Source organism: Anopheles arabiensis, chromosome 2 (genome assembly GCF_016920715.1).
Source record: "Anopheles arabiensis isolate DONGOLA chromosome 2, AaraD3, whole genome shotgun sequence".
In the NCBI taxonomy this organism is placed as follows: domain Eukaryota; kingdom Metazoa; phylum Arthropoda; class Insecta; order Diptera; family Culicidae; genus Anopheles; species Anopheles arabiensis.
Window position 1 is genome coordinate 45,456,055 of NC_053517.1, and position 16,121 is coordinate 45,472,175.

Here is a 16,121-nt window from a genome sequence, read left to right on the forward strand (position 1 = left end):
ACATTAGGATAAATAACAACCATACAATGTTATTCTTAGGTTCTACGCTGTCATCATAGTGATGACAAATCACTCGACTGGATAGGTTTCATTTGAACTGTGGATAAGATGATCAAGGATATTGATCACTAAGCAGCAAAGAACGATATCCCAGAATCACTGATCTCATCTCAGATGTATGGGATTTCGAGCGCAAAGAGCTCCAACAATGCAAGGAAACGACACACTTATGGTATATGAATGATGCAGTGCAGTTATGAATTGTTTTATTATCCTCGATACATCTTCACCGTTGTGGGAAACAATTCAGCTATGCTAGCAGCAAGCATATATCGCTAAACAAACGAATTATCAGTTGGAATACTTCAGCATACCTTCTTCACCGTAAAGTACGTTCGTCAAACATATACCACCGTCTCAGTGTATAAACCATTCGCTCCATCATACGAAGAAAGGCAGGATATAAATTGCAGCAATAAGCAATGGCAACTTGCATGCACCCCAAATCACATGCAATCATCTCGCACACCGATCGATAATCGATTATTGTTTACTTTTATTTCATCGACAATGATCACCGATTGTTAGTCCCCGTCCTGTTGCACTCTGCCACCCTGCAAGCACTGTCGATCTGCATCGCACTTCTTGGATAGTTTGCTTGGTACGGTACAGAGCAAGAGCTTTAAAGATTGCTCAACCCTCAGTCAATAGATTTATTTATTTCTATAACTGTTGCACTCAACAATTACTGCTTCCATTATGCACCTTCACCATGGGCGCATAGCGAAGGGTAATGGTTACGCTGTACCGTTCCTTTGATCGCTTTTTCGTCTCCGGTACTGATCGCAGAATAGCGAACGAAAACTACTGACGGTGCTACTCGAGTAGCTATTTTATGTGCCTGATGGGAAAAAGATCGTTTGATCGATTGTTTCGTGATGGGTTGTCCGGGACTAGCGGGACAGAAGAAACGGGTAAATGGGATCAGTGAGATTGGTACAGTAGTGTAAGTTTGCGATTCTCATCTACGTGAGCGTTGGCTATGTACATTAGCGAGTTTTGTCTCAATTTAGTGGTGATGAAATATTGTACTCTGTATTAAGCCGGTAACAAAGTTTGTGAAGCCGTTTGGTCAAGGTCTATGGAGAAAATGCTTCATCTGTGAATTTGTATACAACAGGAAATATAGCAAGCAGTATTCCTTTATTATGCTATTATCGTCATTTTATTTAAAATCATGAATTAAATATTATTATTAATCTTATATAGTTATAGTAATAATAGTTGATACTATTATAGTTATTACTATTACTATTAGTAATTATAGTTATTACTAAGATAATTGTAATAATCTTGTTTTATTCCTGACAAATCGCACTAACGCAAGGGAAATGATCATTGCTGATTTCATAAACGTTTAATTTCGCACATATTTTCGATGGATTTCCGGTTCCTATCATACTGTAGGCGTATACACTACGTCAAACCAATCACTATAGCTAGCAGTGAGACACTTCAACACGGGAACTCCAAACGCGGTCAACTTAAAACGACTTTTGTTATATGTGACGCCGGTTCAAGAAAGCAAAGAGCTCAGGGACCTAAATTTCGTTCCGATAAAGCGAATCACAAAGTATGCGCCACCGTGTAGGCTCCGACATGATGCGGATTACGATGCGCCCGTGATTCGAACCCGATTGGCAATCGTATGGGAACCAGGTGGAGTGTTGTTTGTGGTCCCGTGTGAACAGTGGCTCGAACACTCTCGAACGCTCTCACAGGGCTCTCGAAAATGGGAGGCTTTAGGGAGCGCAGGAATGTCACTCGCGGAGATTGATTTGATTGGGAAATTTGATGATTTGTCAGGTTTACGTAAGTGGCTGAACCGAGCTAAGTGACGAGATGTCAAGCCGCGCGCAGCTTCCCTGACCGGATTGGCGGCGGGATTTAAAATATTGATTTCCCCTCGCATCGTCGCTCCCACATTTGTAGTATGTAGTCGTAGCTTACACAACAGCGGGACGACTTATTAAGGTGTCGTTTTTTTCTGAAATGCTGCTGGCCATATTCTTGCTGATCGTTTGTTTGTTCTGGTTTCTTTAATTTTCCTTTCATTTCTCCCTCCTTTCCATTTCAGGCACTATCTGGATTCCTTATGATGCTCACGCAGAACGGAAAGCTGCTGTATATTTCTGATAATGCCGCCGAATATTTGGGCCACTCGATGGTAAGTCCCCGGGGAACGCTTCGTGTATTCATCAGTTAATCATTCAACGATTAATGGATGTATGAGAGATCTTGAGTATTGAAGAAATGCGACGAAACTTTGACTAGAGTAGCCTTTCATTGCGAAAGGCCCGAATTAATCGGGTAGGTCATACTCTATTGGTCACTACTGGGCGTTTGGTAAGGTGCTTGAGCGATCATGGTATTACAAATGGGTAGCGAGTTTTACTTATTTCAATTCACATTGTGGATGTTTTATAAATTATTGTGTCTTTTTTATCATAACCCTCATACCACAGTGATATTTTTCAGTGATTTAAAACAAAAGACTTCAATTACACTTCAAGCTTCAAACTTGTTTATATACTAAGCATAAAAACAAATACCTATGATTGGTTAAAACATATCAAATATTGCACTCTTGGTTCCAAGTACACAGTCAGCCTGTTTTCAATCGATAGGGAAATCACCCCAAAGAGGGTATTTTGAACTTTTTGTGGCGAAATTTGCAATCAATTAAACGCAAAGTTGCAAAAAAGGTTGAAAACCACTGGCCTAGACTGATCTGTTTCAAATACGTCTTCTGCCGTTGTTTACTGAAGCTCATGCACGGCAACGTAATCTGACGGGATCCCATTTTCTGCATTGTAAATATCGCGTTAATTGCGTGCTAGCCTTACACCTTTATGCTTCAATCGTACGTAGCTACGGGACGGGAGAAGTAGCTACGACTGAAGTGCCTCCTATCACAAGAACCAACCAGGGAGCGATTCCCTTCACTGACCCAACCACCGCTGGTAAGGACACATACTCACTACTCGACCAGCTGCTTCCAGGTAGGGAATGTGGCGGTTTGCCTGCTAAGCCGCCTGATAATGGACACAGACCACAGTATAAAAGGGCAGCATGAACCACGAGGAACAATAACGCAACTGCCCCCTGCTCCCTCCCTGCAAGCAATGGACGAGAGAAGTTGAGCCGCGAAGGCGAGAAAGATATCATCTTAAATTTCGCACCACGGCAATTTGTTAAAAAGCGCATCCGATCATATTACAATCCCCGCGTCTGCCGCACGCCTGCTCGCACCACCGCTGGGTCGGTGAAGAAGCCCTCCCATGGTCGCTTCCTGGGAAACAATTTCGGAGTCACCTCTTGACTCTTGACGCTGACGACGCTACGCGGATGACCAACTGACGATCATCGATGGTGGTTGCGTTTGCTGGCCTCTCTGTACCATTGCCATGGACGGTTGCTGCGGCTCGCGCAAGTCTCGTGTGCCTGTGAAATATGATTGTTTTGATGTTTATTCTTTTCTCTGTGTGCACCCATTGCAATGGAATTCAAGAACGAACACTCGATAAAAGTGTGGAAGAGTGCGATGCAAAGCTCTTGGGAGAGTTTTCTGCGAGTGTCTGTTTGTTACAGGAAGCTTGTTCCTATAAGCAACCACGCCGGAAACTGTGATGGTGATGGTAGAAGTCATAAAAACTCCTCTCAATTCTGATGTACGAAAGTAGGAAAAAAAACAGGCAAAAATATGATTATGTCTGGCGAGATTATTGTGAAGTGTCAGTGCAGGGATGTTAGCAGCCGAAGCAGCAGCAGCAACAGTAGGGGCAAATGCTTCCCAAGTGCAGCTGCTTGCATTTCATTCCCCTTCATTTCAAAACGAGGCTGCAAGTATAAAGCGTTCAATCCGGCAAACGCTCCGCGCAGTGAAGTATGTGTTCGAATCAGAATTGAATCTAGCGGGCAGACTGGCAGGAAGCGAAACTTTTATGAACCTCGCCCGAATGATGAACGAAGGAAGGCATGAATATATCTCGAGGTCCGCTGATGGGTGGACGAACGACTCTGGGCGTACGATAACGAGGTGTGAAACGGGAAAACAAATCAACTGACTTTGCGTTGTAAAATGCACACTTTTTGGCAAAGGAAGCACTGGGTAAGAAAAACATAGCACGCTCGCCGTGAAGGGCACACTTCACTCATAACCCTGCCATCGGGCTTAATGGCTAAATGCTCGAACCCGATGCTAACGATAATGGATTGGCTTTTAATATCGTTCACCAGCTAGCTCGTTGTTTTTTTTTCTTCTCCCTCTTCGTTTGCTCCGTTTGAGGGCTGCATTTACTCTTTTTTTTCGTTTCTACCCCCACTGACACTGACACTGACCGCGAAATGTGGTTCCCCATGGTGCGCAGGCCAATTTTGCATACCATGAGAGCGGGTGTGTTATTTCGGTCACACCAGGACGCTCGCGCACGGCTTCGACCCCAGCCTGTCTGCGAGGGTGACGATGATTAACAGGCTGATAAGCTGATTAAGAAGCTGATCATCTCGCTCCGCTGTGTAGCAGTGAAATGAAATGCATTAAATCGATCGGATGCACCGCAATCGGGCGAAGGAAAACAATCGCGATGAAGGGCAAACAGCGCAAATATAGCAGCTGGGTGGGTGTTGATTGAGGAGTGTGAAAACCGCAACACACTTTTCTTTCTTTTTTCCTTTTGCTCATTATCAAAGAATGGCATGTACGGAATGCATTCCCTGCAACTCGTGGAATGAAAAAACTTGACCAAAAACCGCAACAACGATTGGTTGGTTGGTTTGAATTAGCAATTCAATTTATTTTCACGCCAAATTGAGCACGGAAGCGTAATTTGTCTAGCCGTAAGGAGCAACCTCGAGCCCTGTGCAATTCAAACACTGCGGATTATCGTTCGTTTGGTTTTGTTGTTTCACCGTCAGACTCTTCGACAATGGTGTAAAATTACAGTGATTGCTAAGTATCATCAAGACAGTCGGTAAAGTGTTTTATACTACATAGCGGATGTATGATTTCCTCAACGGGCTTCATTTTCTTCCCTAGAAAATATTTAATTTAACAAAGATAGCGATTTTAGATCTGCTATAAACCAATCGTTTGTTCAATAAACAATACAACAACCACACTTTAATGGCGACAGCATCCACGATCCCACGAAACACTCCTTAACATGGCAACAACAATCTCTTAACATGCCGCATGTATCGGTACATCACTGATCCACCCATGGCCACCCGTTGCCGTCCTGCCCTCCACCGACCGGTACAAGCGATCACGGCACATTATTCAAATTCTCAGCAGCTGTCATGCAGAACGGTGACATCTCTATGCTGATTGGAGGCATCGGTTCGCGGAACGTTACCGTCTCCGGTGTCCTTTTCGCCCGTTCACCACAAACATGCTATGCCTGTTGGCACATATTTAGCGTATCGTTGCTGCAAATGTCTGCTATGCAAATGGAGGGCTATGGTTGGCGATATCTTTTTAGCAACAAATGTCTGATGTTTCTCATCGCTTCGATCGTCTTTACGAAAGATTCAATAGATTGGAAGCTTTTTTTTGTTGGAAGCCAAGCCTTTTTTAACCTCTATTTTAAAAAGGCATTTGTAACTCTTTATAATAGTTGTTTTGAATTTTAATAAACATTCAATATAAAATGTAAATAAAAAACAATAATTCAACTCTTTTGGATAAATTATACTTCAATGTATCTTAAAATTCCTAAAACGACCACTCTTAAATAAATCTAAATGGCTACTAACTCACTCATCCACTGACAGCAAACAGTTTGTCAAATGCCTTTCAGCTGCGGGACAGAGTTATGATGAGATGTACGGTTCGTCGCTTGCTTGATCCATTGTGATCCTTCCGTGACATCTGTTGTAATGCATGGCATCTGGCCGTTTCTAGGAAAAGAGGCAAATTTCCATAAACCCTGATCTTAGCTGTACAAACCCACCGAGGCTAAAGGGACGATAAATGACAACGCATGACACACTCCAAAACTCCTTTCTTGGACCAGGGCACACAGATCCCAGAGCGTTACGGCTCCAAGTGTACCCCCTTCTCACGTACATGTGTTCCGGGAGCTAGATTTCTCAGCCAAACCGCTGCGCAAAACGGCTCCGGATTTGGGTCGCATTAAGTAACGGCCTCCACCGCCCCATGGCTCCCTTCTCTTGTGTGTTCCTCGAGTCCGCATGGAAGCTATGTGAAAGGTCACACACATAGGAAGGGCTCTGGTCTTGTACGTACGTAGCTAGCAGTTCCAGCCCCATGGTGAGCGAAAACACAAGCGCATGCGCGGTTTTGCATTAAGTGTGATAATGTCTGAACGTCCTGAACTTACGTCCTGGGTCCGGCAGCGTCCAAAAAATGATTGTTCTTTTCTTCACACAAGCTAACGCACTGCTAAACTGTTAAGCTGCTGTGATTGTGTGCACTCGTTGTGCACGGGCGGGTGGCGTACCCTGTTTGCTGCGTACGTATGATAACGCGTGACGGTACGGACGGCGAGACAATTGCCTCAATTGGTATAGAGGTGAGGCGCAAAGCGAACCTGGCAGAATGCGGTTTTACAGCATATTGTATGCTAAGTACTGTGGTACCCGGTGTACCGGACCCCTTCCGTTCCACCCCGGTTGCACGAATAGTGTCCGCAATGTATCATAATGCGCGCCAGGCAAAGGATCTCGTACCGCTGTTTAGCCTGGGAAGAATGGTGATTCGATGCTTGCGCGAGAGTAAATGCAAAATACGTGCACCGGCGATACTTGTGGTAAGATATTAGCGTCACCAACTGTCACGCGTGTGTCGCTGGGTATGTGTAGAGTTTGCAGTTGTTTCGTTGTTGGGGCCCGCTGAACCTGAATTTTCGCCCTCGAGAAGGTGTTGACAATCGGACGGGTGCTTCGATAGTGAGGAGACCATGAGGCATTGAAGCATTCTTTAGGAATAGTATACCTACTCGTAAATGAGAGGATAGATGTAAGAATCAATTAACCTAAAAGAAGAGTTTTTTGGAATAATGAAAGTATTTCAGATTGCCAATAAAAACTAACTAACAGAAGATTTTGAAGAGTTGACTTTGACTCTTTAGGGTAGATAATAATCAATTTATTGAAATAAGTAAAACATTAAACATTAATATCTAGAGCCTTACCTCGTGACATTTTCAGCAACAAGTAGAATGGAAATTTTGTTGCTAAACAATTTCTAAAACTGTTTACAGTATATCAAAGGCATGGTACAACGTGCTGATTTGCTAGTTATGTTTTCCTGTTCATTTTCAAACGGGAAAAGGAGGATAGCTTCAACTGAAAGTGTGTTACAGGTTAAATATACAAGCGCGCGACACTGTAGTTGACAATCAATTTTCAGCTCTGTCGATGTCCTATCAATACACCATCACCGTAAAGTTATGAGCCGTTGTGTTTTTGAGCAGGTCCGCTCAGGAATGCCATGCACTGCTTTGTGGGCCTTCCAACGCGACTCTGAAAATCGCCTGCAGAGCTGCGGAACACCGCTAACGACCAATTAATAGATACGTTAATTTATGTTCTAACGCTGTCCTGGCATGGCGGAGGCGTGCGGTACGGTACGACGCCGAACCGAGTAATCTACCTCAGTCACAGCGTTGCGCTTATGCTTATCAGCTTACCGTCTGAGCGATCGATCGAACTTTCCTGCCGCAGCCGTGAAGGCTCATTAGACATCGGCAATCGGCATCGGCTCACAACCGTGACGACGATCGCGGTCGCACTTGGAATGACCCATTCTGCCGAGGTGCTGTGAGCCCCGCGTTGCATCTTTTGCACGCGAATGCAACGAAAGATTTGCTACCTCTCGCCCGTTCTGAATAGTGCGCACCCCTATTCCCACACACACACACACACAGAGGGTGCATAGCTCTCGACGGCGCACTTGTGGATTGTTTGCGCCTGCCTGATTCACGCTGATAACATCTGCGTCAGCCTTCACCACGTGCATACCCTTCCTTCCTGCCTGGTCCGCTTTTCCAGTATACCGGCTGTCCCCTACGCTAGCGGGATGCGCAACGGTGGAGGAGTAGGTGGCCGAGTACATTGCAGGATTTTGCCTGAAACCTTCTCGCGTATTCCCCGAGCGCGATACGCGCGAGATGATGTACAGCGGTGGATTTGGCCGGCAGTTTTGAATAAATATAAATAATTCACCAACTGCCTGATCTAACGAACCGTTTCAGTGCGCGGGCAAACATAAGGAATGCACGGTGAGGTGAGGTTTAGGTCACCGATGGTAAACGGCAAACACATGCAACAAACACAAACCTTCTCGAACCAATCCCTAGCGAAATCCGTCTCTGTATCGAATCGCGCCGATTGAGGTTAAGGTTACAAACGGACGGTCGATCGGCCGGAGCTAGATGGCTGGCTGGTTCCTCGTGTTGCACTCGTCTCGCTCTGGGGGTCCTTGGTGCTCGTGGGCCGTGCTCCGAAACCGAAAGTGTCCCCAAGCAAGGCAAGCAGTCCCGGTGTGGGACACCCGTGAACATTTAGGGCACGACGGTACGAAAGGTTGGCCGTTTGGCAGCGCTGGTGACATTTCGTCCGGCGGGACACCGAGTGGGTCAATAGAATTCCAGCAAAACGGTTGTGCGGTGGTTGTTCTGGTTGGCGTAAGGGAGTGGTTTTTCAAATCAGGAATACACTGAGGAAGCTTATTGAATGGGGTGTGAATATTCAAAAGTCTTAGGGCTCAACGTTTGAACAACAATACATGAGAAACTTCTTGCATCGTGTGTTTTGCCATAGTCGTAGAAAGCTTAAGTTTGCATTGTGGTAATTCGTTTGTTTTTATTGAACGACTTATTGAAAAAGAAGTCTTACATACTTAATTTAATATTGCAAAAGAATAATAATAACCAACATCCAAACAAAACATGTCCCACAAGCACCACTAATCATTCATTGCATTAATTCCCACTTACACAAAGCACTACTTCTAACCTTTCTAATCGTCGCTTCAGCTCACTCAAAGCGAAGCCGATTACCGCAGTGCAACAGTCTAGCCAAATAAATAACTCCAATAGTTCCGATCTTTTTTTTTAATCGTTCCACTCAAACCCGCACCCGCTGCCTTGATTTTTGTACTCCTGAATTATGTCACCCAGCGCCTGCCTGGGGTTAGAAAACTGAATTTATTGCAATCATTTTGGCTAATGGCATACGCAGCCAGGCTTAGCCGAAACAGTTTGAGGGTGGAAAAGGAAAACAAATCTGCACACAGTTTCGGTCGAAGTCAGGGTCTTAGTGGCGCATACGGATCTATTCCTCGCAGCAGTAGAAGCGACAGTTAAGACTGGCTGGTTAGTCGCGGTGCACAGTGTGAGCCAGCCGCTCTCGCACTAGAAGCCTAGGCAGTCGAGATAATTAATTGGTGTTCCGGCAGTAAATCTACTTAGAGCCATCGGCTTACTGGAAGTCGTAGCGTTCGAAGCGCAGTACATTTTTTCATATGCTATTTTGTGCTAATGTGGTCACACAGCCGTTGCAAATTTGAGAACATAAAAAAAGCCGAACGATACGATACAGCAATTGAGAAATGAGCTAAAGCTAGGGGATTTAAAACACGTTACGAACTTGTGTTGCATTGTTATTGTTGATGATTTGTAGCTGTGTAGGGTTTAAGCAGCAGAAATAATGAAAAGACTTCAACCAGCCGTAAAGCACTTTTGCAAAAGCAGTTAGAAAATTTTCTTACAAGTTACAAAATTACCAACCTAAACATCAACATCTAAAACAAAAAATGAGTTAAAAATCTAATAATTAGCAATATTTGAACAGAATTACAGAATCTCAAAAGCCTCGCATGCAAAAACGAAGAGCTGAATTACATTAGTCTCAATTATATTCAAATTACTGTTTAGTGTGCAGGTTTGTACCATAAGATCGCTATACCGGATCAAGGTACCAACGTACAACTAGGTATTAATCGTTCGGTGGCTTCCTAAGCAGCACCAGTAGTGGGTTGCAGCTTGTACACGGGAAGCGTTCACGATTGGCGTAGGAAGCCAATAAATGATTGCGCACAATCATAATCACCGCTAATCGGGTTCGCATATAATAAACAGAATAATAAAACCTGCCCTGCGCCAGCGGTTCACCTTCTTTGCTCGCCATTCACGCGGTTTTGGATTGATCGGCTTCGGTACGGTGGCGCGTGAATAAACGCGCCAGGTGACGTTCGAAGTTTGCAAACGCGTGGTCGCACACACCGACCACCGTTGGACACATGCAGTGCAAAAGACACGCTGCGTAAGTGCACCATCTCTCTTACCCACAAACACAATCTAGCATCCGTTTCAAACGTCTTGCCAGATATACCCGTGCCCCGCGATGCGTCATTTGTCACGCCGTTTGTGTGGTGATTTCAGTTTTTCTTCAACCCTCTTGCTCCACAAACTTTTTTCTATGTTGAGGAGGGGTTGAGAATGAGTGTGTTTGTTAACCGGGTGAGGATAATTTTTCTTCAGAGTGCCACGTGCGAGAACTGCAGCGTGTAGCGGTTGGTTGGTGTGGCTCGCACGATCGTTGTACAATTTGAATGTTTGCTACATGTTTCACACAGTAATACATTGTTTTTCACGCGAGATTTATGTTGTTGGGCCGTTCTTCTTCTGTCAAAAGGTCAATTTAGATCAGTTAAAAATCGGTCAAAAAATAATTCAACAGCAACAAATTGAACATGTTGGTGAGTAAAGCTTTGTAAATGGACAAGAAGTTATACTAATAAATGATACATTTCCCTTTAAGTCATTTCAATGTGTCATGCTAAGCAAAAACTCGTACTACAACAACAGCACATTGCTGTTTGCTCTTGCCACACGCACTGGTTTGACATACGGATAATGTATTTAGTACGCTAAGCACTATAATCGATCACAAAGCGCAACGATCGCGATAACGACCACCTTTAGTGGATGAACATCATTTAACAGTGGACAATTCAATCGCACCGAACACCTTTAGCCGATGGTTAATGTGACAGGCCGATGCATTTCTGCCCTGTCAAACCACCGTCCAAACATCATCCATTACTTATCATTGGTACCACAAACGTGCGCGAAACTCATTTCCATTCACCACCATGCATTCATTCAACTCCCACGTACCAAATCCGTAAGTTTCACTCGCACATCGCGATCGCAATTGCAGTTTCAAGTTCAGCGTACGCATTGTCTGTTTGATCGATCAATCTTTTACCTCCAATGGTCGATTGAGCCAGCTGTGTTCGATATTTCTTTTTTTTTTATTCATCATTTCCCTGCTAGCCTGTATACTGTACCGTCATTGAATGCTGTGCTGTATCGACATGTTCATTTGGAACGCAATCGTCATGAATCTGTCAAAACACCAACTTCCTTCCTTTTTCGTTCCATCCCTGAACTGGCCTGAAGTGCATACAATCAGCTCTAGAATTAGAATCCTTGAATTTTTGTGTATGCGTGTGTTGCTTTTAGTTTGTTTTTTTTTTTAAGGATTGAAATAAAACTCAAACCGCGATGGTTCCCCCGGGTACCGGGGCAGGTTGAGCGCGACGACAAATGTAAGCCGCAGGGAAATTTATGAACGACGTCGTAATAAATCGGAATACCGTTCCGGTTGTGCCGAATCTCTCGCTTGTTCCGTTAGCAGAAAAAGGCAACGCAACGAACGTGCGGGACATGTTTCCATGCGCGGTGTCATGTTCGATCGATTTTTACGATCGTGTTGGGTCGATGTTTTTGTGTATCCGGCCGGCAGTTCGACAGCCCGGCTCGGTTCTGGTAGTTGTGTTTGTTTGTGATGTGAGGCTTGAACATGGACAAGAGCAGTACTTGCATCAGTCCTCACTCGATGTGAAGAAAACAGTGTCAGAAAATCGCTCCGAGCAGCGGTGGCTGTAAACTAAGCTGGACGACGCGTTTTCCCCTGTTGAGGTTGTTTGTTGAATGAAATTTCTCCCGATAATAATAAAATAGCTTGTTTCAATCAACGGTAATGTGTATAAAACAAACGCTTAAGTGAACTATTACGATGCCATTTTGCGACGGTACACAAAGACGTTGGAGCACCACTACGGGTACTGAAAAATGAGACTGTATTAATTCCCGTCAAATAGAAGCGTGAAATATGGCATAATTCATACATTCAGCGTATAGCCCACTTTAATTACGCACACACATACACTGTAGTGAACCAATGCTTCCACTCACTCATCAACACTTCTCGCAAAACTAAACAGTGTAATTTACCACCGGTTTGCCATAATGGTCTCACCTTTACCGGGTGGATTAAATCACATTTCTTTTTAAATCGCTTTTGCACAAGCTATTATTATCCACAACTACCGCTTATCGTTGATGAATGCTAAACATACACAGCCCAGTGTTTTCTACTAATCCGATCTCCTCATTTAATGCTCCTTTTCTATTTATCGTGGATTCATTTTCTCGCGCCATTCCATCGCCATGAGATCAAATAATTAATCTTGCACTTAACCAGGGCTGCAATACAAAAATGCACATTAAAAAAAAAAACAGCAGGACGATGGAAAGGCGGCCACGGGGCAAGCCTACCTAATAGGTTGAGGACCATTCCGCGCCGGAATCGGCAATGGTGTCCATTACCCATCTCTCACGTGTGCTGAAACGATCGTAACGGGGGTTCCACCCGCCAGGTTTGATGGTGAAGCAGGTATCGTATCTGATAAGAAGAGAGTGAGAGCAGATTAAGCATGTAATGGCAATCCACAGGCTTATGTGTTTCCCTTTCACTGGCTGCGCGAAGGTGGTGCCAGTTTTATGACGTTCGCCACTTAAATCGCACCCAAATTTAGCGCATAAAACGAAACGGATCGAGTTTTATCGCACCCACACCTAACAGTGCCAAAACCATGACCCAGTTATTGCTCGGTCATTTCGTTTAAGCGCAGCTCTTAGCCACCGTCATCCAGGTTTATTGACCATTACGGAAAATAGCTCGAGTACTTTGTGCAAAAAGAAACGACGGCAAACGCCAATGCCAATTTGCGCGTGTTATCATACTAACCGAGTTGAAACGGCAATTGTATAGTGTCACCCATGTGTCACATTTCGCAAGCCATAAATTTATTGCGTGTGAATATACTTTTTTCCGCGATTAGAACTGGACTAGATTGCTCGAGCTGCGCTCTGCCTGCATTCCACAGCTACACATTGCTAGTCAACAGCCAATGTCTTGGCAAAAGAGCAAAAATAGAAGGAAGATCGTTCCGCGCAACCGTTCGAACGAGTTCGTTTCTTTTGCTGATGAACCACGGGTACGACCTTCCTGTCCATCCGATAAGCAAAGTGCAAACAAGCAACTGACTGATGGAGCCCTACCACTCCTCGCGGCAATCAGGCGAGTCTCACGTGAGTCCAACGGCGGGGACCATACCCGATCCCGGTCCGAGCATATTAGTGAGGCCTCAGACAGGCTGGTTCGGTCGACTCCTCCCCTAGCCGGACAGCCGGACAGATCAAGTCCGTGCGCGTTGCACATTCGCTAAAATGTAATAAACTCGCGCCGGTGCATTATCCACCACGGGCGAATACACATCTCCCGCACTGGGATGAATGGATGGCTCACAGTCGGACTTGATCTGATCATAACGATCAGCAAGATCACTTGTTGAACCCTGGGGTTGCGCAGCGTGGAGAGTTTGAAGCGCGGTCCTGCACACACGTCCCAGGAGGCACGGTCGTCCGGTACGTCCGAGCAAATTACAGAAAATCCATCACATTAGATCAGACCCGTTTCGGCCCCTTTTGGGGTGGTCCCGGGCACTCATCGTAGGGAGGGAAAACGGCTGCAGTCTGATGCAGCCGTCCAGCCATCCATCCATCCGGGAACGGTACAACCCTTTTTGTCTCGATGACTTTGTGGCATACTGAGCAGCTAGATCTGCGAGATGTCCTTTCACTGTAAATGAAACAATTTGTAAACGAGGTTGTTATACAGAAGAAATAAAGAAATAAATAAAACATTTATGTACAGTGAAAAATGTGTACAAAAAATTATTTCTATTTATTTGTAGGTATGTGAAAAGCGTAAAAATTACAAAACTTTTATTTAAGGATTTAAGATGAAAACTCTTTTCGATTTTTACTACTGAAACACAAAAATTCATTATTTTTTTAACCTCTGCCATTGGACTTACTTGTCTTGCACGAATTTGTTTGAGTAGTAGAAGTAGTAGTAGTAGTAGTAGTTAATGTTTTATTTGTCTATAATATAATATTGTACAAACAAAATGCAACTTAGCAATGGATTAATGGGTTCAAACAATATCCTTCCTCGTTATTTTGAAAATGTTCTAGCTTTGCGAATTTTTTTGAGAAATGATCATTTTAAGCACAACTTTCTCCAGCAAGTGAATCTACTCAATTCAGTGCAACTACTTTGAAACATGGAAACAATCAAACTTCAGCCAATCATCATTGCGAACATATTTTCACGTCGAATTCTGACCTCTATCAACCATTATAGCCAATATATACGATTGTTGATTTTTCTCACGGTGGATACAACAATCTGGTCGATTGCAATAAAATCCCTGCAATGACTTGCCTGCCAAACCAGAGCATCGTCCACTGTTTAGCGGATTTCACATCCATCGTGCTTGATTTGGTTTGTTGGTTTATTTTCTTTACAACCTCCGTCTTCGGTTAGCAACTCTTCTGCACCTCACAGCTCACCGAATCTTCCGGGTGGACGGATGGATTTCTCGGTATGGAACAGATCGAGCTATGGTATGGAACAACACTCGGCACTGCCGCGCGGATTGGAGCTCCCCGGCAATCCTTCCAGATATGTGTTTTTATGTTTGCTTGCGTTCACTGTATTGCCATTACGCTGCAACGCGAAATAAACATGTTTTCTCTATAATTACCGGCGAAGATGTTTGTTTTGTGTGATCTTTGAGCTGGTTTTGAAGCAGAAAAGGATTCCACTGCGAGGCAAGAGGGTGGGAGAGTTAAAACTCATCGGTAAGGAAACTCTCGGCGGACATGACGTTTCGGATTTTGTTCTCTTTCTCTTTTTTTACTCCACTCATCCCTTTGACAGAATTATCCTCCCCCAGGAGCGCTCATTGCATTGGTTGAAATTGACCGCACGGGCTGACCCGTTGGCCCCGGTGGGTCGAGTCGGCTGCTGCTGGGACTTCAGATTTGCTGGCTGAAATAAAGCAGAACCCCATCATCATGATCATTCCGGCCACTGACGGGGCGGACGAGCCGTACTGGAAGCTCACTGGGAATGACATTTCGTACGGCTCATTTTCCGACGGTTGTAACTCCCGCAAATCCTCTAATGAAGGCATCAAACATCGCCCTGCGCCTTGCGGGTAAATTTATGGGAAAATTCTTGCCCCCAAGGGGGAAGCGTTCGAACCGTTTTATTGGCCGCATTCTGTGCGGAGGCCAAGCGGAAAAGTTTATAAACCATAACTCGCCCAGGGTAACCATCGCGAAGGCACTAAAATAATGGGCAATTAATAATTTTTACCGCAAAATCGAGCAACCCGTCCCGGGATATCGTTGGTACTTGATAGCACTGGTAGTGCACGTACGCAACCGATGCGAGTGGATCTTACGCGAATGGAAGAAAGTCAGAGACACCATCGACCCCGGGTACAACGGACACAAACTTTATCGTCGCCTTGCGGGGAAACGTTTATTAATTTATTAGTAGTATGGCCACCGTCGGTGTATTGTCGAGGATCGACTAAAAGCTCCTAAAAGCTACAGAAGAGAATGGGTGAATATTTTTTTGTATGGCAAATCACTGGGTGCATCCAGTACCCAGGTCTCGCTCAGATCGCTCTGCCACCAGCGCCAGAAGAAGCGCTTTTTAATAAAGTCATAAATCTATTATTTTATTGCTACAACGTTAAATATGGTACGATCCAGCTAAGCCCGCCAGCCGAATGGCGGCGTTCCTGTTTTGTTCTTTTGCAAAGCAGTAAAGCAGTGATGTTCATATTCCGCGAAGGATCACATGCTGATGATGATGTTACCGTG

General features: G+C 44.6%; 1 protein-coding gene across 3 annotated transcripts in view; it reads left to right on the forward strand.

The window, feature by feature from the left end:
• The window catches only part of LOC120896814, a 99,747-nt gene that overhangs the window by 55,455 nt on the left and 28,171 nt on the right, over nt 1-16,121 (forward strand). For all 3 annotated transcript variants that reach the window (XM_040301269.1, XM_040301268.1, XM_040301267.1), the window contains one exon: nt 2,138-2,227. In XM_040301269.1, the coding sequence (XP_040157203.1) occupies nt 2,138-2,227 (90 nt within the window). The remainder of the gene's footprint in view (nt 1-2,137; nt 2,228-16,121) is intronic.